Consider the following 22,181-nt stretch of genomic DNA (forward strand, 5'->3'; position numbering starts at 1 on the left):
TGAAGTCAGAATAGCAGCCTGCGGATCCTGAACCAGTGCTGGCTGCAGATCAGTCTCTCCATGAGGGAGGGGGACCCAGCCAGGTGACTGCAGTGCAGAGTGACCCCAACATTGAATAAGCATGTGCCAGGGGTGGGGGGTGGGTTGGGGGGGGGTGAAGAAAGTAGAAACATCTACTGTGATTTTGACAATCATGTAGGGCTTTTGTAGGGTTCTTTTTTTTTTTAGGGAAACTAAGGGTTTGACAATAGGCGACACACAGGATAGACCAAGGGAAAAGCTGCAATGTCCCATTTGGTACCAAGGTCAGTTTTTATACGTCTTAGATAATTCTATAGCTCCTGGGAAAATTGAATTAGTAGAAATACTAAGCGCCAATATCTCTACTCTTCTTTTTTTTTAATTATTATAATGACAAAAATGACCGATACTTGAGATCGGTAAGCCAAAAGGCAATGTCTTGAGGGGGTTGTGTGTAAAATTAGTTTATATGGATATTAACTAGATATTGTTCTAGTTCTGATACATCAGTGGAATTACTTGAATATTTCCAAAGAAATACATCTGTCAACACTAGCAATATTGCGTAATGGAAACATTAATAATATACCTTCCTTCACTACTTCAAAGCACAGTTGCACCTTTAATCTCCATATCACACGTTTGCAAAGTTTAGAACTTGGGGCAAATGACATTGTTGCTTAGTTAGTCATTCACAACAAAGACTAATAGACTATGGGTACATCTTAAAGGGCCTTGCAAACGTGAAGCGAGGAACGCAGGCGTTGTTGCCTGGATCAACACGGGTCTCCTCCAGGTCTGTTGAAGAGGGGCGCAACAACGCATGTGTAAAAAAAAAAAAAAAAGCTAAACAAAATCCAGGGCTGGTGAGTCGCGGGCGTGTGCACGTAACGAGCATGTGAGCAACAAATTCACGGGACCAGCGCTCACGTAAATACGCTTGCTTGTCGCACCGCGACTTCTCCGAGCAAAAGCGCAGATCTCATTGAAAATGAACTATAGGTGCGTTTTATCGCCCCGTTTGCAAGGCCCTTAAGCCTGATTTATACAAGCTCACATCGTGATCCCTTGTGAACTTGTAGATCGGCTATAAATCAAACATTATGGTGCAATTTTAAATCCACTGATGTTATGTTATATATATATATATATATTATCCTAATTTGGACGTACCAAGTTTAGGTTTTTATTTATCTTATGTAGCTTTATAGGACATGAGGCATTCTTTTAGATGTTGTCCCACGCATGCTTCTGATGCGTTTATAATTGAAACAGGAATACACTTATCGTTTTGGGTCAGTTTTTTGGGTCAGTCGTTTTGGGTCAGTTAGTACTTAACGGTAATCATGTGTTCGTCTCAGGCTGGTCAGTTAGTACTTACCAGTAATCATGTGTTCGTCTCAGGCTGGTCAGTTAGTACTTACCAGTAATCATGTGTTCGTCTCAGGCTGGTCAGTTAGTACTTACCAGTAATCATGTTTGTCTCAGGCTGGTCAGTTAGTACTTACCAGTAATCATGTTTGTCTCAGGCTGGTCAGTTAGTACTTACCAGTAATCATGTGTTCGTCTCAGGCTGGTCAGTTAGTACTTACCAGTAATCATGTGTTTGTCTCAGGCTCATTATGTTTGTCTGATTTCATTGATTTATTCAGCCATAAAGACACCTTTTAAAAGGAAAGGAGTAGAGGCCATCATTACTGTTGATATATACACTCGTCTTTTACCCGTTTATTTTATCTATGCAAAGGTTTAGTAATGTTAGCGAGTACATTTTGGTGACAGGCGTTATGGTAATATTGGACAAAGATGTGACCTTTCATTATGTTGGTAGTTACAGGTATCAGTTGCACTGTCTTTATACGTATGGGTTTCACTTTTTGGGGAACATTCTGTTTATCACATTTTCTGGTGGGCAAAAAAAAGTATTTTTGCAGATATTTTATCAATGAATGTTTTATTAGGAATGAGTGCAGACAAAGAATCTGTTGATGAATGTGGAATGGATGAACTTTCTCTTTTGATGCTAAATCAATCACATTTCACTGGAACAAAAAAGAAAAAAAAAAAAAAAACTTTGTCCCTTGTTTACCTTATGTCAGACTCAACTATATACATGTTACATTTCAGGAAAAGAAACACCCATTTATAATTACAATAAATCTCATTGTTAAACCATTCAAATTTATTTCTTTGTTGAATGCCTAAAATATACATCATTCACAAGTTATTACAACAAGGGTATACAGTACATATTGCAGGTAATGTGAACGGTCTAAATTATGGTATAACAACCCATTTTGGCCAATTCGGGCTCACTTGACGCGTGCCACTACAACATAAGCACATTCTCTGTGGGAAGGGTATTACTCCATAAAATGTACAAGGGAACAGGTTCGCCGTTTACACTTGGTGGCGTAACCAAGCGTAAGAAATAGGCATCACTACTTCACTGTGAGGTACAATTCACCTCCTCCAGTGGATGAAGATCCATTTATGGTTTCAAGATTCCCCTTCAAGTTCTATTTAAATGAATTTCTATTTGATCTAAATGGAATATCATACATAAGGTACAGCCCTCATTATGTCAGCAGTCAGTCAACCGCTGACGAACCAGAGTACGGAGCAAGTTAAGCACGTTATGCCTGATTTATACTAGTTTTTAATTATGCACCGAAAATAGAAATACCTCTACATAATCTACAAGCTCACAATGTGATGTGCTGTGACGCGTCGTGAGCTTGTACAGTTGGAGGCCATCGATATTGTCCTTTTCTTTTTGCTGAGGTTTGCGTGATCTGCGCAAAAGGACAGTTAACCCATTTTGGGCGGGAACCCCTTTTTGTGTTTTAAACATTATGTTATAATTTAGCTATTGAAAAATAGCAGATCTACAAGCTCATAGCGCGCCACCGAGTGGCGCGCTACGAGCTTGTAGGTCTGCTATTTTTGAAAAATCGTGAAAATATTTATTTTAGAAAACTGGAGGATTTAGAAGGATCTTTTTTAAATTTTGAGGTCAGGCCTAAATGGGTCAAATGATAAGGGACAATATCGGTGGCACCCAACTGTAGATCTGCTATGTTCAATGTGAGACACCAGCAGACAAGCAAGTATAAATCAGGCGTTTGTTTTTAAAGATATATATACTTTACTGATTGCTAAGATGATTCAGAACAGCTACTTAACATTCTTAATAGTAAAACTGCTAATTCTTGAGTTGTGGTGAAGAAGAAGAATAACGGATGCCATTTTAACATCCAGGAGGGAAGGAAGGGGATAGGAAAAATAAATGTTACGTTTTGATTTCTTAAACTGTACAACAAAATAAAAGTGAGAAGAAAAAATATATATCACAGAAATCAAAATAATGTTGTACATATATTTACAAAACACAAAATGAACATTCTGTCGACTGATTAACAGCACGGATAAAATGAGAACGCTCAGACGCTCAGGGCAATTGCTTGTCGATTAAAGTTTAAGCTCTGCAATAATTAAATCTACGCCAAGGTAAGCTCAAGCTAAGATGGATGACACCAAAGGAGAGGACAGATGAGATCGATTGCTTTGAGAGTTAGTGAAAAACACCCATAGACCAAAGTGTTCTCTGGTCTAACTGGTGATGGGTGGTGTAGCCGGTGGAGTGTTGGTTGAACGAGGATAGTTTCTGGAATGCATTAGAACTAGGGCTGCACGATATTGGGAAAAATAAACCTCACATTGTGATATTTTGTCCCCCTGTTGATGTATAGAGTATGCGCGTGAGATCATCATCACACCCACTGAGTGGCAAAAAAACCCAAAACACTACTGTCTGGCCTTGACAGCCCATACATCTGATTTAATTAAACAATGTTAACTCACTTTATGCAAGCGCATACCCAAAGGGTGGGGTGGCTGAAAACTACTTTTTTACTCTGAAGACATTTGTTTTTCTTTAACTTTGATCCGATACAATTGATTTCAATGCACCAAGCAATAGTCGTGTGACAAATCTTCTGAAGTGACGTGGAGGTGGAAATTAGGTAGGTAATACACTAGTGGAATTACCAAAAAAGACACCATTGCCTTTATACCGGTGCCTACTGATTAAGCAAAAATATAGTATTTGTTTGCATTAGTAATTATATCCATCAATCCAGGCTCAATTAAATGATCCAACGTCATGAAATAAGGCTGGAGATCAGAGAAGGCTATGTCCCTGTACTCTAAAAGTGCAGTAAACTAATGAAGCTTAATTAAACTGGGTCATTAACATCAGTCACAAAGTCTATTACTTGTAGGTACTTTAACAGTGTTATTCCACAAAACCTCAGCAAATATAGCAGCAAAGTAGTACTAGTTGTTCTGCAGCTTTTTGTCAAGCAACCTCCCCCAAAAGACTTGTCTTGCAACGACTCATCGATCGAAGACACACTGAACAAATGCACGCATTCAGAATGCTATAATAGGCTAAATAAAAGCAAAACCAACTACTACGTACATTTTCTTAAACTGGCAATAAGAGTAGTATTAGTCCCGAAAGGAAAAAATACTTCATTGGCCTAGGACCTTTGAGCGACTGTTCCCATAGATTTAACTTTTCATTGTTGTCATGTGAAAAGTTCTTAAGGAGAATGTTTAGTTGTCAAGTTTGAGCAAAAGCGTGGCGTGAGTCTTTTCTTGCCCACTGTGCTCAGCGGCCTGCATTGACTGAGCCAGCAGCGAGTCTCAGTGTGCCCAGAGCAGGCACACACGTGGTGCATGCACACACACACACACAAACGTTCTTGCTCTCCATCTCTCTCTCTTCCTCTGAACAATGTAGTTGCCTACTAATTAAATATTCTTGATTGTGCTTCTCAAGCAGTAAAAACAAGTAGCATTCCATGTTTGTGTTAATTTGCCTTGATTGATTAAACAAATAGATCAAAAAAATTGCACCCCTTGCAATGTGACTATAGCACAGGTGCACATGGCGACGTGTAATGATAAGTAAAATATTGTGCAGCCCTAATTAGAACAAAATGGTAGTGTACTACATCAATGTGCATATACACACACACTCCTTTGGAGACACAAAATCTATACTGGCAATATCAAAACAGAAAAGCCAATTGGGAGGAAGCAGAGAAAAGCAAACAGGCGAAGATGTTGGGGGGGGAGGTGCGGAGAGGTGGAGGAAGGAAAAATAAAATAAAAATCCATGAGTGTGCTAGATAAAACATTTATTTAATTCCTTCAATTATGCAAGAGAATAAGAAAAGAACAACCTAATCATCCAAGCGTGCCGGGCTGCTGCTGCTCCGGCCCAGAGTTCCCTATGACACCATGAGCTACGTCCTCAAATGGCCACCGCTCTCCCAGTGGGTCGTCATTCATACGCCCACTCTCTGCTGTTGACCACACAATGGGGTTGACGGTACTATTATGTCGAGAGGTGGGTGGTGGTGATTGGCAAATGACGAGAGTTATTTGTAAAAGTCACATTGGTGGGGAGTTAAAGGGGGGTTTCACGTTGACTTCTGCCTATAATGAAGTGTCAAGTCCCCTCCGCTCTTCCAGATAAAGTGTTTAACTGTTCGCAGGTCCATGTTGGGGTCTAGAACCTGAGAAATAAAACAGGGGAAACAAGTCTTGGTAAAATGAAGGAAGCTTATTTACCTTTACGTAGTTAGTTAGTTAGTTACCTTGTCATGATGTAACTCCAAATATTGGTGAGATATCTTCAGTCAGTAGTTTTTATAACAACAAAAATAGTCTCCCCATTGCATAGGGAAACAGGTCTCTGTCACATGAAATGATCGCCAAAGCCAATGTTTCACATCATAAAACCTCACATTTTATGATCAATAAAATCTTTTTTTAATTTAAAAGATTTATATTACGGGTTATATCAATCAGCTCACAAGACTGCTCATGCCTCCTGGCGTGATCACAGAAGCATTATTTATATGCTCACCGACAATTTATTGGCTGGGATTTAACTCATTCTGTGGGAACCCCTTTTGGTGTTTTAAGCATTATGTTATAGCCAACTTTAGCTATTGAAAAATAGGAAGGAAGTGAGCCCAGTGTCCATGACATCATGGAGCCCATGGAAAATGGCAGATGAAAAATAGCAGATCTGCTATTTTTGAAAAATCGTGAAAATGTGGCGCAAATCTTTGAATATATATTATTTCAGAGCGAAAGTTTTTAACTCAAATCTTTGCTTCTGGGGGGTCCCTGGAACAACATATTTTCAGATGGGGTCGGCGGCCAATTACATAAATTTTTTGGAGTCCTTGACATGAAATTGTTTGAGAATGACTGACATGGAAACATAGATTTTTTCAGAAAACTGTCACACCCGCCACCTTCATTCCTACCAGATAACACTTGATCTCTTCTCAAGCAACAAGAAGGGAATGTTGGTGGTGTTGCTCGCTGTCATATACCCTTGGTTAGTTTCGTAAAGTTAACGTTGGACGAATCATCTTCGTGTTCAAAAAAAGAGTGAGACTTTTAGATGATACATTTCTAATCAACGAACAGAGCTGAGCAACTATTGAAGATATCTCGCCAATATTTAGAGTTACATCAGGACTACGCAACCTGTTTGTATGCCACTGCAGTCTGTGGTGCGTTGTTCTAGTAAACAGTTAACATTAAGAAAGAAAGAGGGACGGACGCACACACTGATGGCTGTGGTCTGTAAAGACATAAAATGGACGATAAAAACTAGTAAACAAGTAACTTCCTACTATTACTACAAAATATCTACCAAGAGTAATTTTGCTTTAACAAAATGGGTAGCATTTGGGAGCCACATGATAGAGAAGCAACAATTCCAGTATGACGAGAGTCCGGTTTTGGATTCCGTCTTGGATGCTAGAGTAATAGCATCAATGCTAGCGAGTTAAAGTGAGGCCAATCCTTGCTCTAGGAAACGCCAATGTTACAATCACGATCACCAGATAATCAGAAAGGACGTCCAAACGTCGCCGATCTGTTCAAAACCACGGACAGCGACGTAGTTTGTTGTTTTTAGCCTTGCCAGTGGCTACGAGTTGGACGAAAAGATGGATGTACCAAACAAACTATTCTAAGAAGTAGTTTGGATTCATACGCCGCATCAAGGCTTTTATTGGGTAGGCCTTCAAATTATGATGCCCTTGATGATTGATCACAGGGACTTTTGGGTACTTCTGATTCCCGTTTGTGGTTTCCTGCCCGACGACTACAACAGGGCATAAGTTACCACCCGCTCCCGACCGGATCACAAACCCGAAAATGGTACGCCTCCCAGGCTAGGACATACTGTACTGCAGTGGTTCCCAAAGTGGGGTCCAGGGACCCCCAGGGGTCCTTGAGGGAGTTCCAGGGGGTACCCAGCTAAATGATAGTTTGGAATCAAATGGACCCTTATGGGTCTGTAACTCTGAGAGTGTTTCTCTCAGTTAAATTAACATTGATTTTACAATATAAATTGGGGTCCCAGAGATAGAAATGCCATTAAATGGGGGTCTGTAGACTAATGCATGTCAAACTGGGTGTCCTTCCCTGAAGAAGGCAACTTGTTGCCGAAACGTTGGAAAAATAAAGATTCTGATGGCATCGTGACTACGAGCTGTGCGGCCTCTCTCCTTTCTCAAACTGGGTGTCCTTGAAATTAAACTGGTTGAGAATCACTGCTAGAGCCGTACAAATCTTCTCTTATGGGGGTCCCTGGCATGTCTTTTCAAATGTGGGTCCGCGGGGCGAATTAGTGTCAATTTGGGGGTCCTTGACACGAAAACGTTTGGGAACCACTGCTGTACTGTCTGGACAGTGACGGAATTCATTAAGGCTGAAGAGGCTCAAGCCAGGAAAGTGTTTGCCATTCTCACCTGGTCCTAAAGTGACACCTGGTCTAAAGTGTTTGACATTCTCACCTGGTCCTAAAGTGACACCTGGTCTAAAGTGTTTGACATTCTCACCTGGTCCTGACACATCAGCTCGATCTTCTCCTCAGCCAGAATGGCCATGTCTTCCTCCTTCTCCGCCTCTCCGGGTTTGTCGTTGGCCGAGGAGCTGGTGGTTTGCGACTCGTTGTCCAGGTTGATGATCTTCTCATACACGTGTTCCATGACTTTCCTCACCTGCAGCATGTCACTGGCCGACAGACGGTCCCTTGTGGATTTGACAATAAGATTTATCATTATTCAAAAAAAGATTTTTTTTTAATTTCCTTTTCCTATAATTTTTATACGATACACGATTTTGTAACCCATTTTTCACCCCTGTGTCAATTATCTAATGTGATCCTGGGCTCTACACACCCTCCGCCAACCTAGTCCCCATATATGGGGGACATGGGGAGAGCAACGGACTTGAACTCATGCTTCCTTCATGCCCGAGTGTCTAGCCTCGGTCCCAGGCTTACTTTTCTGCGAAAAGAGCCTGGTCACAACGTAAGGCAAAGAAGCTATCGGCGGACGTATCCTCCGGAACATCCATCAGATGTATTCCCCCCGGATACGATATTTTCCCGACCAATCACAACACTTGTTTCATTCGCGGAGAATGTGAACTGATTTGTAAAGCATCAACGTAATTTCCTTGTTTCGGTGGGGACTAGTAAACACAGCCGCACCGCGTGACGTAGTTATCTTACACGCAACACTTCCGCCACTTCCGCTGATAGTCTTTTCAGCATAGGTCTTGCCCAGGGTGCCGAGTGTCCAAGTTGTTCCTTTACACCTGACAGGGGGGAGTTTCCCTGGTTGGACGTAGCGCGTGGAAGGAACACGTTATTCCAACCAGTTTCTTTCCCCTCCATCAGGTGCCCCGGCTGGCCAGGGGGAGGCAGCAAAAATATGAATATGAATATTCCACTGCTTCTCCAGACTTGGGGTTTGTGAACAAAAGAAAATAAGTCCAAGGACGGTAGGAAAAATGGACGGTTAAAAGGCCTGTATACACATGGTTATATAAACCAATTAAACAGGTTTTAACACAGAACCGGACAGGCTGGTTCTTGGTCGAAACATGATCCATTTAGAACCATAACTTCACCCCTGCAATCCTTGGATCATCTTTCCACGATCGATTTATTTACCATTTTCTAAACTTTTCAAAATCCAGCTGGATAATCCTACATACATTCAATTTTCCAACACTATGCAGCAATCCCATTTGCAGAACAGCTCTGCGGATAGCGCTGGCCACTGGATGGAACACATGAGAGACCATCCTCAGTGCCCATGTGTGGCCACGCAGTATGTGATTCTACACGAGCCAGAGGGTCTGAACAATTCACCCTTTGTCAAGTCCCGCCCGTGGTTGTGCCCCTCTTCGCACACATTGGTTGCAGTTTCGTGGTTGGACAAAAATCCTCTCTCTCTCCATCCACTACCATTGAAATAACATGTTTTTCAGTTGCTTCGTATTGATATTCTGTGCATTCAATTCTTATTTTAAAACTTGGTGTCAGTAAAAAAGGAACATCACAGGTGCAGCATGGTGACTGGGCATAACATGTTTGTTTTAGTTTTAGCTAATTCAACATAAACAAGGCGGAACCAGGGCGGAACAAGGCAGAAAGAGCCTGCTGGTTTAGTCAATCAGAAGGCTGACAAATGGTGAATTACAAGCTTCACAAGCTTCCAATACATATAGGACAGCAACTCACTTCTTCAGAGTTTTCGCACCAGAGGAAGAATGTGGCTGGAGGTAGAACGGGATTTTGTTGAACTTGGGCATGTTTTTCTGCAAGAGACAATTTACAAATGAATTAGTGTGATAATGGGACTTTAGTAGAGCTCAAGGTGCAGGGGGGGGCATGTGCACAAATACTTACATCTACAGTTATGTCAATGACCCACTGTGGAACCGTCTCATTCAACAACATGGACTCAGTCTCTCCACCTGAATCCCTGCATAGCAGCCTAGAATGCAAACATGATGTGAAGAAGAATCCATTGTAAAATCAGTCAACCATCATAAAACAAAGTATGCATGCACCCCTGTGCCCACAGTCTATGAATTCTGGTGCCCCGATGATTCGACATTATATGACGCGGAGGAGAGGACACGCCGCCAGCGCCCACAGCGTCCCGAGCGGGAATCGAACCCAGGACCTTCTAGCTGTGAGGCGACAGCACTAACAACTGTGCCACTGTGCCCCCACGTTTTATGTCATCTTGAGTCTTGACTATTGCTCTATCTACGGTGTGGTCATCTGTTGCCAGTGGTGACCTCAGGAGGCTCCAGGTTGTCCAGAACAGGGCAGCACGGTTGGTCCTGGGCTGCTCACTGAGGTCTAATGTGAGCCACATGCATGGCAGCCTCTCCTGGCTTACAGTGGAGGATAGGTCGTCTCTTTAATACTGTTCAAGTCAGTAATAAGCGGCAAAACTCCCGTTTTATACATAGACAAATTGTTTATTATCTGTCCCCAAAACCAATGCTTTAAAGAGATCTTTTAAGTATAGATTGTTGACTCTTTGGAATAACCTGCCTCAAAACCTGTGCTGCATTTACATTAAATTAACTTTGAAAAATAATCTAAATGGTTAAATGGTAAATGGTGCATTTATATAGCGCCTTTATCCAAGGTGCTTTACAGAGATTGTGCATTACATTCACCAATTCACACACACATTCATACACCGATGGCAGCGGAAACCATGCAAGGCACCAACCAGCACATCGGGAGCAATTAGGGGTTCAGTGTCTTGCTCAAGGACACTTCGACAGTAACTCTGGGGGAGCCCGCAGGGTTCGAACTGGCAACCTTGCGGTTACCATCCAGGCACTCTACCCCTGAGCCACCGCCGCCTCTAAAATTGCATTTGACACTGTGAAGTGTTTTTTGTATTTTAGTTTACTGTGCTTTTTAAATTCAGCTATTTGTATTTGTTAGTTTGAGTTTCCTATCTGTGTGTTTGAGTACTGACATTTAATCATTTTGTATTTGTATGTTTTTGAGTGGTGCAACCACTCCAAGGAACAGCTTTGTCCCTATGGGACTATGTTACTATGTTTAGAGTATGGGACTATGTTACTATGTTTAGAGTATGGGACTATGTTACTATGTTTAGAGTACCAATAGGGGGTGCTGTTGCACCACTCGCTTCAGACTGGTCTGATTTTTCTTTAACGTGGACACCAGCAAGACTAACTAAGCTAATGAGGATCATTAATAAAACCAAATAAAATCAAGATTACAATCAGATACCAGGCAGTAATACAAAGACATGCTACCTAAATAGGGTCCTGCCGCCTGCTTCACCAAAGATGACCGGGGTGTGTGGTGGCACTTGGAAATACCCGTTTCCTTTCTGGACCCTGTTCTCCGGCTCACCGTTCACTAAAATAGAAAAAAAAGACATGTATTCATTACAAGAAAAATAAACACTATAAAATGTAAACACCTGGCCCTAATGGCAGCAGCGTCTCACGTAGCCAGACAACTAGAATCTCAGAAAGAAAATATATTTTATATATATCTTTACATATTCTTGTTTTAGTTCCATTTCTGCTAAGCAGCAAGCTATATATGCTTAGATGATTTTGATTCATCCCATTTAGGACTAGCCCGATTCTAAAAACGCCTTCTAAATAGTTTTCTAAAAATGTTCAAAAAATAATTCAAATTTTTCAAAAATGATATGCTGCTAATATTACTATAGCAACAAGAACCCCAAAAGGGGTTCCCGTCCTGAAGGGGTAAAACACCAAAAGGGTTCTCGTTCCGAATGGGTTATATTAGGATAAATCTTTGCGACTGTAAAGTGGGGATGAGGCTTCACTTCCGCTTTATCGATTGCTCATGATCAAAGATTCTCCAAACTGTATGACGGAAGCATTTGAAAATTGCGAGAGGCAGCCGTCTGGCAACGCGAGACTACTTCACTGCCAATGCGGTGTGTGTGTATGTATATATATATATATATATATATATATATATATATATATATAAAAACATAGGGATAGTAAGGTCTCCTAACCATGGTTGGCCTCGTTCTCCTCCTCATCCATGGGGTTGATGTGTGTTCTGGGCCAGAATTCCAGTAAGGCCTGAAGCAGCAGCCCACCCAGGTTCACTGCACAGACCAGAGGTTTTTTACTATTATGCAAGTTGTATGAAAATAGATTTTGTTTCATTTACTGTACACGATGAACATGATTAGAGCTTAAACCGTACACTTTGGGTCTGATCCGTCTGAACTGGAGAATCCCGCGTCCTTGGCAGACACCCAGGCAGCAAAGCAGTCACTCTCATCCAACGTGATAGTTAGCATCTGATTCAACGTTGAGCCAAAAGCAGAAAGTAAAGATCAATTATATGAATGTACCCGAAATCGATCTCAACGTTCATATTCTTAAGTGAGACAGAACATTTTTACTGGCACCGTACAAGTAGTTCACAAAACCAACAAAGTTGGAGCTTACCCCAGTTTTTAGATCGACGGAGAACCAGTTTGGCACGTAGACCATCTTAAAACGCTTCTTGATCTCTTCGTCAAACTCCACCTTCCCGAGGTCTTCGCCCTTGCAGGCCTGACACCGGAAAGTGCACAGAGAGTACAGCATTGACCACAGGTCAAAGTGCACAGAGAGTACAGCATTGACCACAGGTCAAAGTGCACAGAGTACAGCATTGACCACAGGTCAAAGTGCACAGAGAGTACAGCATTGACCACAGGTCAAAGTGCACAGAGAGTACAGCATTGACCACAGGTCAAAGTGCACAGAGAGTACAGCATTGACCACAGGTCAAAGTGCACAGAGAGTACAGCATTGACCACAGGTCAAAGTGCACAGAGAGTACAGCATTGACCACAGGTCAAAGTGCACAGAGTACAGCATTGACCACAGGTCAAAGTGCACAGAGAGTACAGCATTGACCACAGGTCAAAGTGCACAGAGAGTACAGCATTGACCACAGGTCAAAGTGCACAGAGAGTACAGCATTGACCACAGGTCAAAGTGCACAGAGAGTACAGCATTGACCACAGGTCAAAGTGCACAGAGAGTACAGCATTGACCACAGGTCAAAGTGCACAGAGAGTACAGCATTGACCACAGGTCAAAGTGCACAGAGAGTACAGCATTGACCACAGGTCAAAGTGCACAGAGTACAGCATTGACCACAGGTCAAAGTGCACAGAGAGTACAGCATTGACCACAGGTCAAAGTGCACAGAGAGTACAGCATTGACCACAGGTCAAAGTGCACAGAGAGTACAGCATTGACCACAGGTCAAAGTGCACAGAGAGTACAGCATTGACCACATGTTGCAGTAGAGCAGTGTTTACCAAGCTTTAGAGCTTGAAAGCCAAAACAGAAATGTTGTCTCTCCCTGGGACCCAAACTTAAAACAAATTAAGCATTTAAGCAACATTTAATAGTGACAATAGCATAATCTACAAGCTCACACTGCGTCAACGTTTTGTGAGCTTGCAGATTGTCCGTTTTCATCATTTCTACCTTTAAAAAAAGGTTTTTAACTTTTTAAATAGCAGTAGAGTATAAAAACATGTCTGGGAGACCCACATTACCTTCAGGACATCCCAAAAAGCCACATTGTTGTTTGTATCTTTGGTGAGTATATGTCGCTTGTCATTCAGAATGTGACACTGGATAATACTGGCACCTCCTGAAAAAAAGGCACAAAAGTCACTCTTTTACATAATTTCGGCGAAATGCATTTTATAAATGTAATGCAATGTTAACGATGAACACCGGCTTTACCCTTAATGACTTGTTCGGGTTGTGTACACAACGGTGTCAGAGGGGTAGTGCAGTCGTTGTCGTACTCGCCCGATGCTCTGAAGTTGTGCATTCCCTTTAGAGACTACATAGACAAAGACAAGCACATCAAATATTAACATCACATGAATGATGCATTAGATGAATACCTTGATTGCTGCTGCCTTCGCTTCGTTTCGTTGTGCTGCCGTAATCTGAAAACCCACCTTTTTAGACTCCATCATGGAGTAGCACTTACCCTACCGTCTTAGATAGCACTTTTTGTAGACTTAGATAGCATTTGATACAGACTTATAGCATGTTATGTAGACAGCACTAGAATTGCATTGTATGTAGTCATAGCACTAGTACATATGTATACCGGTAGTATAGTATGTATAGTTTCATTATATAGATATTCTTAGCTTACGCATGTTTCATGATAACTACTTTTTATATATGTGATGTATTGCCATGCTTTTTGTTCTTGCTTAATGTAAATCGCTCTGGATTAAGACTGTCTGCTAAATGTGCAGGGCGTTGCTGAAAATGAGCACCTGTGCTCAGCTACCTCCCTGTGTAAATAAAGGATTAAAAAAAAAAAGCCTAAATTGCTGCGGCGACAACCGTGATTAGTCTAATGCACAACAATTAATGTTTGTCATCACCTACACTATCACAAAGCAGGTTTTAGGTTGTTATTTTTTTGTACGAATTACTGGAGGATCACCATTAAACTACCGGTAGATCTTTAATCTGCACTGTATTGTATTAGTGTCATTATGCGAACAGCTCCGCCCGATGATCTCAGACGAGCCACGCATGCTTACCCATTTATTAACGGATGACTTGGTGGTAGAGACCCAGATCGCGGGTGGTGGGTCAGCAGATCTGTCCAGTTCCATCTGTGCAAGAGAGAGACGGATAGGAAAAGAACAAGGAATGAGGTTAGGATGGATAGAATGAAATACCATGATAGGAATGACTGACGTTTATCTGAGGGCTGTGTTTAACAGCCTAAATGTTTAACCCATTTAGGCCTGACGTCGAAATTAAAAAAATGTCTTTGTCTGAAATACCTATGTTTCTATATCAGTGGTGCTCAATATTTCATGTTAAGGAACCCAAAAATGATATGTAATTGGCCACCGACACCCATCTGAAAATATGTTATTCCAGGAACCCCCCCAGAACCCCCCTACAAGCTCGTAGCGCGGCACTCAGTGCCACGCTATGAGCTTGTAGATCTGCTATTTTTCAATAGCTAAAGTAACATAATGCTTTAAAACACCAAAAGGGGTTCCCGCCCAGAATGGGTTAAACAAGTATTGTTCTTGTAACTGGCTCCTTACTTTGAGCACAGGAGCCTTCTCCTCACAGATGAGCACGCGGATGTCCGGGTTGCGGAGGTCAGTGCAATAGATCTTTTTGTCCCTGCCTCCGGAGTAAATGTGCGTGAAGGCCTCGTTGACCTGCAGGGCCCACACCCCTTCGTCGTGGACCCTATAGGTGGCGATACACCTCTGCTGTCCGAGCGACCAAAGACGTATGGTCCCGTCGGAACTGCCCGATAGACACTGAAGACCAAGACGACATAAATCAGGCTCGAGTCGGGCAGAGACATTAACATAGAAATGTCGATCGACCGCCAGTCTGTGATTTGTTGTAGCCGTCACAGGTGTGTGAATTCACCTGAGTGCCATCTCGATTCAATAGCAGTGACTTGACGTTGTCCGAGTGTCCTTTCAGCTTCATCAGCTTTGCACATGTTCGAGGGTCCCATACTCTCAACACCTAAGCGTCAGAAAATCAGGAGTTCAATTCAAACACTGTATAATGTGAACCTGCACAGACACTGAGGCCCCTTTTCCACCGGTTGGTTCCCAATGGGAACCGGTTCAGTTCTTTTTGGTTTTTAGTCCATGAGCCAGAGCTCCAAAATTGAAACTTTAATTATGAATTGAGTGGGCAAAACCATACCTATATTAGATTGTTATCACCATTAAACTTCCCCAATTTAGTACTTACACAAAGACAATGATTTATTGTATTACAAATTTTACATTTTTAAATATGCAAATGAGGCATTATGTAATAATAATCGAAAATATGAAAAAGCTACTACTGTGGAGTATTAATTTTCTTGTATTGATCCTATAAACAATTTAATATAGGGTATAGTTTGCACACCAATTTTGGAGCTCTGGCTCATGGACTAAAAAACTAAAAGAACTGAAACGGTTCCCATTGGGAACCAACCGGTGGAAAAGGGGTCTCACAGAGGAAGAGAGAGGGGGCTAGGGCTATAATTATTGACATTTAAACGGGTCTCATATCAGACCTTTTCTGTGGACCCAGACACGATGACGGTGCCCATCTGATTCATAGCCAGGCTGTAGATAGAGTCTTTGTTCCCACTAAGCGACGAGGCTGTTGTATAAACAAAGTGAGTCCACTGTTACATTGACATAATATCACCCGGGAACAGTATCTGAAATGAACAACAGCCAAATGCAGGTGGAGTTCATTTGGATGCTACGCAACACTTTTGGTGGTTGACTTTTTGGTAACAGCATTGATGGTTCATCATCGCGTAACAAAATGTCAGCCTTGGTGGCTGACATTAAGTGAACCTGAAATTCAAGATTGATCTTTTGACTTTTAATAGCTTAATAGTGTTTGGATGCTCCCAAGTCTGTCACTTGTCTACTATGACTTTTGATTGATTGAAATATTTATTAACAGTTTGCAGAATTACAGTACATTTCAAGCACAAACTCAATACAAAGACTGTTAACTGTGAGTGGACAACCCAATTAAGCATTAAACTTGTTTACAAGAGGGTCCACCTTGTTCAATTCATCAAAACATTTAGAGACGTACAAATAGACACTTCTATATAAAGAGAACAGAACAGGAATTCATCATAAGGGAGGTAAAAAGGGAAAAGAAACATATACTATGGCAGACAATCTGACCACAAGGCCACTGAGCTGAGTAGTTAACATTACACAATGCTTCACTTTCTAGATGCCTTTTCAGTGACCGTAGAAGGATTCTGATGCTTTCGTTTTAAAACTACAGGGTTAGTTTCAACTCAATTCTTTTCATTTGACTGTCCCTTTACAATATGATCTGACCACTGTTCTTACTACCACCGTGATGCCTTATGTACCGCGCTGGGCAGATTAAATGTATGCATGACGCATGATATGGACACAAAAACAGGTGTTATGTACACTTTATGTCTGGCTATTTTATGTCTGGCATCATCTACGAGACTAGATATTTGGCTGGTGAGCTAAAAGTAAATTTGGGAAAAGTAAATTTCAAGCAAATACAAACGTCCAGGCCATTAGCAAGATGATAATCAATCGCTTTCAAAACGAACTGATCTGTACATACTGGTGACGGTGTTGTTGGAGGCGGTGAGGGCCGTTAGTGTATTGACATCCCAGAGAAAGATCTGACGGTCCAGTCCTGCTGACGCCACCAGCTCCTTGTCTTTAGCATAGGCCAAGGCCTTCACATAGTCCTTGTGTGTCCGTAACGTTGACATGCAGAACCCTTTATGTGCATTCCACACCTTCACTGTTGTGTCCGAGGATGCAGATATTACTGAAAAAGAAGAGAGTATGCTGGCTTGTTAGCTACATAGTAGAATAGGGATAAACTGTAGGGGTTGTAATACAGTAAGACAAAGATGTGATATAAGTGGGACAAGTAAAGCAGGTATCAGACTCACATGTTTTTCCATTGCAGCAAAGAACAATGTCATTAACCCAGTCTGTATGGTGTTCCATGGAGGCAATGTACGGGTCCTGCTATAACGAGAGAGATGATGAGGATACTAAAACAAAGTGCCAGCTCAAAACGGTTTATATGATTTAGTTATAAGTCAGATAAAGACGTAAGTCTAATGTCCAGGGGTTGACACTAAGGGGAGATACTTGCCCATCAGACAAGTACAGGTCATGTTCTACCTTTTCCAAAGGTCATGACCACTTGCCCGAAAAGTAAATCGATCATTAAATTTAACACAAAATGTCATACCTCCATTTTTATGCCAAATACCTAAATAGCTATAATTATGGGTTCACACTTGTTATTTTATATTCAGATAGCAACAGTAAAAACAGCACATTATAGGTAAACAGTGCTCTTATTTTACATTCCACAGACCAGAAGACAAGATATCTCGTATTGTGTTGGACATGCCCTCTCAAACGAGCACATGCGTGGTCGGGCAACCTGAAAGCTAACTCCACATGCCCGAAAGTATTATATACCTGCCAGGGGCAGGTGGGCAACCCTTAGTGTCAACACCTGAATGTTCATGGCATACCGAGTGACTAAAAGACTCAAAAAGAGACTGTACTTTGTGCTGATTGACACTCCATATCCGGATGATGGAGTCCCGTCCAGCTGTGAAGAGCCGATTCAGTGCAGGGTCCAGTTGGAGTGCATTCACCCCATTCCGATTGTACTTCTCCACCTCATCTCTAATGACGTACGACACCTGAAATCCAGAGAAAGAGGACTGTGAGTGTTGAGCTCCAGCTGCACCTGCTCAACAACGTCCTCCTCCTCACAGTACAATGAGCCAACCAGGGCAACCAATAGATGTGCATAGCTGATGTGGCTCATCGCCAGATTACTAATATATAGAACATTAGAAATATCCTGAAAAGAAAACGGACATAGCCGATGCCGATCAGTTGCATGCGTCAAGGACTAATAGTTCAGAAGTTAGGTACAACGTGTTAAATTCTTTCAGATTTTGCACAGATTTTGCACACTGCTAAATACCTAAATAGGGCGTGCAAACCTCGTACCTTTGGTCACTATAGCTGGCCAACGATATAGCAGAACAACAACAGTGCATCAAAAGTATTAAGCCAACAATGTCACGAGCAAGCTTCAAAAACATTTATGTTACTGTACATAAAAAAGGAACACACCCTAATATATAATAAACCTAGTCGCTACAGCTAAGAGCATAACCTCAGTCTGCTATGCTGTATGAAGGTAAAAAAAAAAAGGGTAAAAATCACACCCGCGTGAACTGAGTGGTGCAACTCCCCTCTCCCCCCCCCCCCCCCCCCCCCTCTCTCTGTCTGTCTCTCATTAGCAGGCAACAGTGCAGCACTCTCTCTCTCTCTGTTTCTGGCACAACAGCGCCACTTTTGCCCCTACTGCTACTCATAGTCACACACATAGGTTAACACACACCTAGGTTAATAGTTTAACACGGACATGGCTGTTCCTTGGAGTGGTTGCACCACTCAAAAGAGAAGCAGGTTCAGTCATCATAGCACATGGATTCTGAGATGTGCACACCATGGGCTAAACATAATAACCAATATAACATTTTAACTCTGTTGCTTTTCTGTGTGTGTGTGTGTGTGTGTGTGTGTGTGTGTGTGTGTGTAAAACATAACTATAGTAAAACACGGCTCGTTAAAAGAACGTGCGCGATGCGACAACTTTGGGCGAGTGGAGTTGGACCCAGTCAATGCATCGTTGTGGTGTTTTCCCATAAGGATATGTCCGCGTGGGGTCCACGTCGGTCGGAGATATTAAATAATTAAATGGCCGCGTGTGGTTGTTTGACACTGACAGACAGACAGATGGAGCAGCAGGTAGGATCGGTCTGAATCGGCCCGTAACGCGAACGTATAACGGCGTGTGTGAGATATGAGAGAGAGCAAATAGTTATATACCATAATATAGCGGGAGAGAGAGAAAAAAAAGTCACTCAGAGGCGGCGGCCAGAGGAACGCGGTGAAACGTTACGTTAGTCCATTATCTATTCTATTTGATCCCCTTTATTCTGACCTTGTTTATGGTGAGAAGCCTACTTGTTGTATTTCACTCAAGTAGGCTTAATAAATCCCATTTGTGAACTGAAAGAGCTCTAGCACTGTGCACTAAACACTCAAACACCAACTTCATACACTTGATGCAGATCTAATATGTAGGCCATCGCATCCAAAATGGCGCTAGTACCATGACGTCAGCCTTGCATTCCCTATTGTAACCATTATTGTTCACGACCTTGAACAACCAAATCGTAGTATATATATAACCATAGTCCAGAAATAATAAATTAATTTATGTGGCCTGTTGTGACTTGAAAATGGCGAGTATCGAGTCCTTGTTGACAGAAAGACATAGGTGCATATACGACAAGACAGACTCGTTGCAATGGTTTCGAAATCGCTTTACACCTTAAGTTATAAACACAAAACACTGTAATATTACATGTGATGTTTCAATATACGTTGCATGTGTTACGTTAACTAGCGCTGCAGGAGCAGCGTCGCAGCAGGCAGCGAGCTTAACGAGCTACGCAAATAAATTACGACAACAAATAACAATGCAGGTTGACTGAATTGGGAAGGGCAACAGCGATCGTTCTGAGGTGATACACAGATTACACACACCCAAAGAGTGTTTCAAAACATGACCAAAAACTATACAAAAACTCCCATACTTATTGGGAGAAATACAACAATGTGCGAACACAGCAGCAAGATAAGATTTGTGAACTGATTTGTGAAGAAAATAAGGTTAGCCAATGGAATGGAACCACCCTAAGGACTACTGACTGGCTTAGGGTTGACGACAGAGTACTGCATCTTGCAATGGGTCTGGTCCACAAGATTCGATTATTTCGATACACCACCAAGATACCCATGATGTACCCATCTAAATACTTCCTTAATGTCAACAAAGTCCACACCCATAACACCAGAGGTAGTTCAACCAACCATGTGCAACCCAGATTCGGCACAAACGGGACTAAATTGTTTTCCTATGCCACCAAAATGTGGAACATCCTACCAACAGGCATTAAGACATGCAAATCCCTCGACTCCTTCAAAACCGCTCTCAAAGGGCACCTAATGACGGCTGCTATTCGAAACTGGCCCCCGTAAAATCTGAATATGTATATGAACTGTATATGTTTTCCCCCTTTTTACCTCCTCTATGACGATTATCTGTTTTTGGCTATATAGTAAGTAGGGTATATTTGTACATATCTAAATGCTATGATGAATTTAACATGGTGGACCAGATTGTAAACAAGTGTAATGCTTTATGGTGTCATCCACAGTTAACAGTTTTGTATTCAGTTGTGCTTGAAATGTAGCCTACTGTAATTCTCCAATCTGTTAATAAATACTTCAATCAATCAAAGCCTGTATCGAGTAGACCTTTAGACCTACTGTACATGTAAACAGAGCTGCTACCTTTACACACAATTATTTAAACTTGAGGCTTTTTCTCCTTTTGTATACTATTTAAATAGTACTAGACTTTAAAAGATTGCTGCTATTTGTTTCAAATAGCTTCATATCCTGTACATGTAACATAACATGTATACAATGATGCAATGTGACATAGCTGTTTACACAATGCTGTACCCTCTCCAACTGACAACTGTATATACTTTCCCCATTTTCAACTGCTTTTTTATTATATTTTTATACATTTTGGCAATGTAAACGTATCGTTTCTCGTGCCAATAAAGCTCCTTTGAATTGAAATGACCGTTATCACTCAAGTCTCTGCAATGTTTTGACAGCATGGGAACCAAGGAGCATTGCTCCCAGCAATTAGACGGATCCCATCCCACTCGCAGCGATGCCAACCAACGTCGTCAACGCTGCGAAAAACCAAACCGCCACCACGCATTGCATCAACAACGACCCCCCGGCCAAGTGTCGAGACTCACACGGTTCTTTACTTTGTTAAAACAGTCTCTGAGAAGCAGCAAAACACGCCCCATGTTTGTTTTTGTTTTTTTTAAGATGCTAACATTTAGCAGCTAAGAAGAGGCTAAATAACGTTAGCCTGGCTTTGCTAGGTTAGCCGGGTTGTTGAGGAGTCGTGATTGGGTGAACAGCCACGCTTTGCTGCTCTCTTTGCGGGGAAGGTTATTTATTGATTTGGCCGTCTGGTGGTCCGCGTGGACACCTTCACTACGCTCTACATCACCCAGGCTGCACGTTGCCTAACATCCAGCTAAAAGCGCAGTAAATACAAATGTACCTGTACTTTTCTCCGCCCAGCAGCATTTTGCCTGTGATGGGTGGCCATCTTGCATGTTGACAGTCAATGTATTATGACGCTGCATCCGGAAGACAAAAATAAAAAATGGAAAAAAAAACAACCACGCGATTTATAAGCATTATGGGTAATTGAGTCTTAGTGCGGGCGGGTGTGCTTTTTGGGGTGGGGGCTTGCCTTGAGTTGTTGACTAAATGTTGTTTAAACCACCATTTTCATGTCAAAAAGGACCCCCAGATTAATATGTATTTATCCGGTCTACTGGTTAAAGGAAAACGTTTCACTGCTTTCGTCACTGGAGGGTTCTGTGCCTGTGTTACATGTTTACTGGTAATTATAGTGAAAGACAAAAACAATTAACAGTTGCCTGTCAAGTCATTTTTACA

At 41.8% G+C, this 22,181-nt stretch overlaps 1 protein-coding gene and 1 long non-coding RNA gene across 5 annotated transcripts; one reads left to right on the forward strand and one right to left on the reverse strand.

Annotated features, from left to right (window-relative positions):
- Positions 1-170: 170 nt before the first annotated feature.
- LOC306929711 lies at positions 171-2,196 on the forward strand. The gene is made up of 2 exons (XR_013790833.1): positions 171-1,329; positions 1,560-2,196. It is a non-coding gene; the product is annotated as an uncharacterized lncRNA (long non-coding RNA).
- LOC306929556 (WD repeat-containing protein 48) lies at positions 1,713-21,881 on the reverse strand (the record flags this gene model as incomplete). Of its 4 annotated transcripts, none has more annotated exons than XM_079510138.1 (18): positions 21,778-21,881; positions 18,098-18,238; positions 17,465-17,540; positions 17,125-17,337; positions 16,061-16,149; positions 15,412-15,513; positions 15,072-15,296; positions 14,550-14,624; positions 13,723-13,825; positions 13,530-13,627; positions 12,421-12,528; positions 12,173-12,269; positions 11,976-12,071; positions 11,230-11,335; positions 9,824-9,911; positions 9,656-9,732; positions 7,962-8,154; positions 1,713-5,609 (listed from the first exon to the last, which is right to left on the reverse strand). In XM_079510138.1, the coding sequence occupies exons 1-18, from the start codon at positions 21,823-21,825 to the stop codon at positions 5,514-5,516; spliced, it is 2,031 nt and encodes a 676-aa protein (XP_079366264.1). In that variant the 5' UTR covers positions 21,826-21,881. The 4 variants fall into 4 exon arrangements, with proteins under 4 accessions (XP_079366264.1, XP_079366263.1, XP_079366265.1 ...); XM_079510137.1 differs by having other exon boundaries at positions 17,465-17,543; XM_079510139.1 differs by having other exon boundaries at positions 17,465-17,543; positions 21,784-21,866.
- Positions 21,882-22,181: the final 300 nt, after the last annotated feature.

This window comes from Electrona antarctica (assembly GCF_951216825.1).
Source record: "Electrona antarctica genome assembly, chromosome: 1".
NCBI lineage: Eukaryota > Metazoa > Chordata > Actinopteri > Myctophiformes > Myctophidae > Electrona > Electrona antarctica.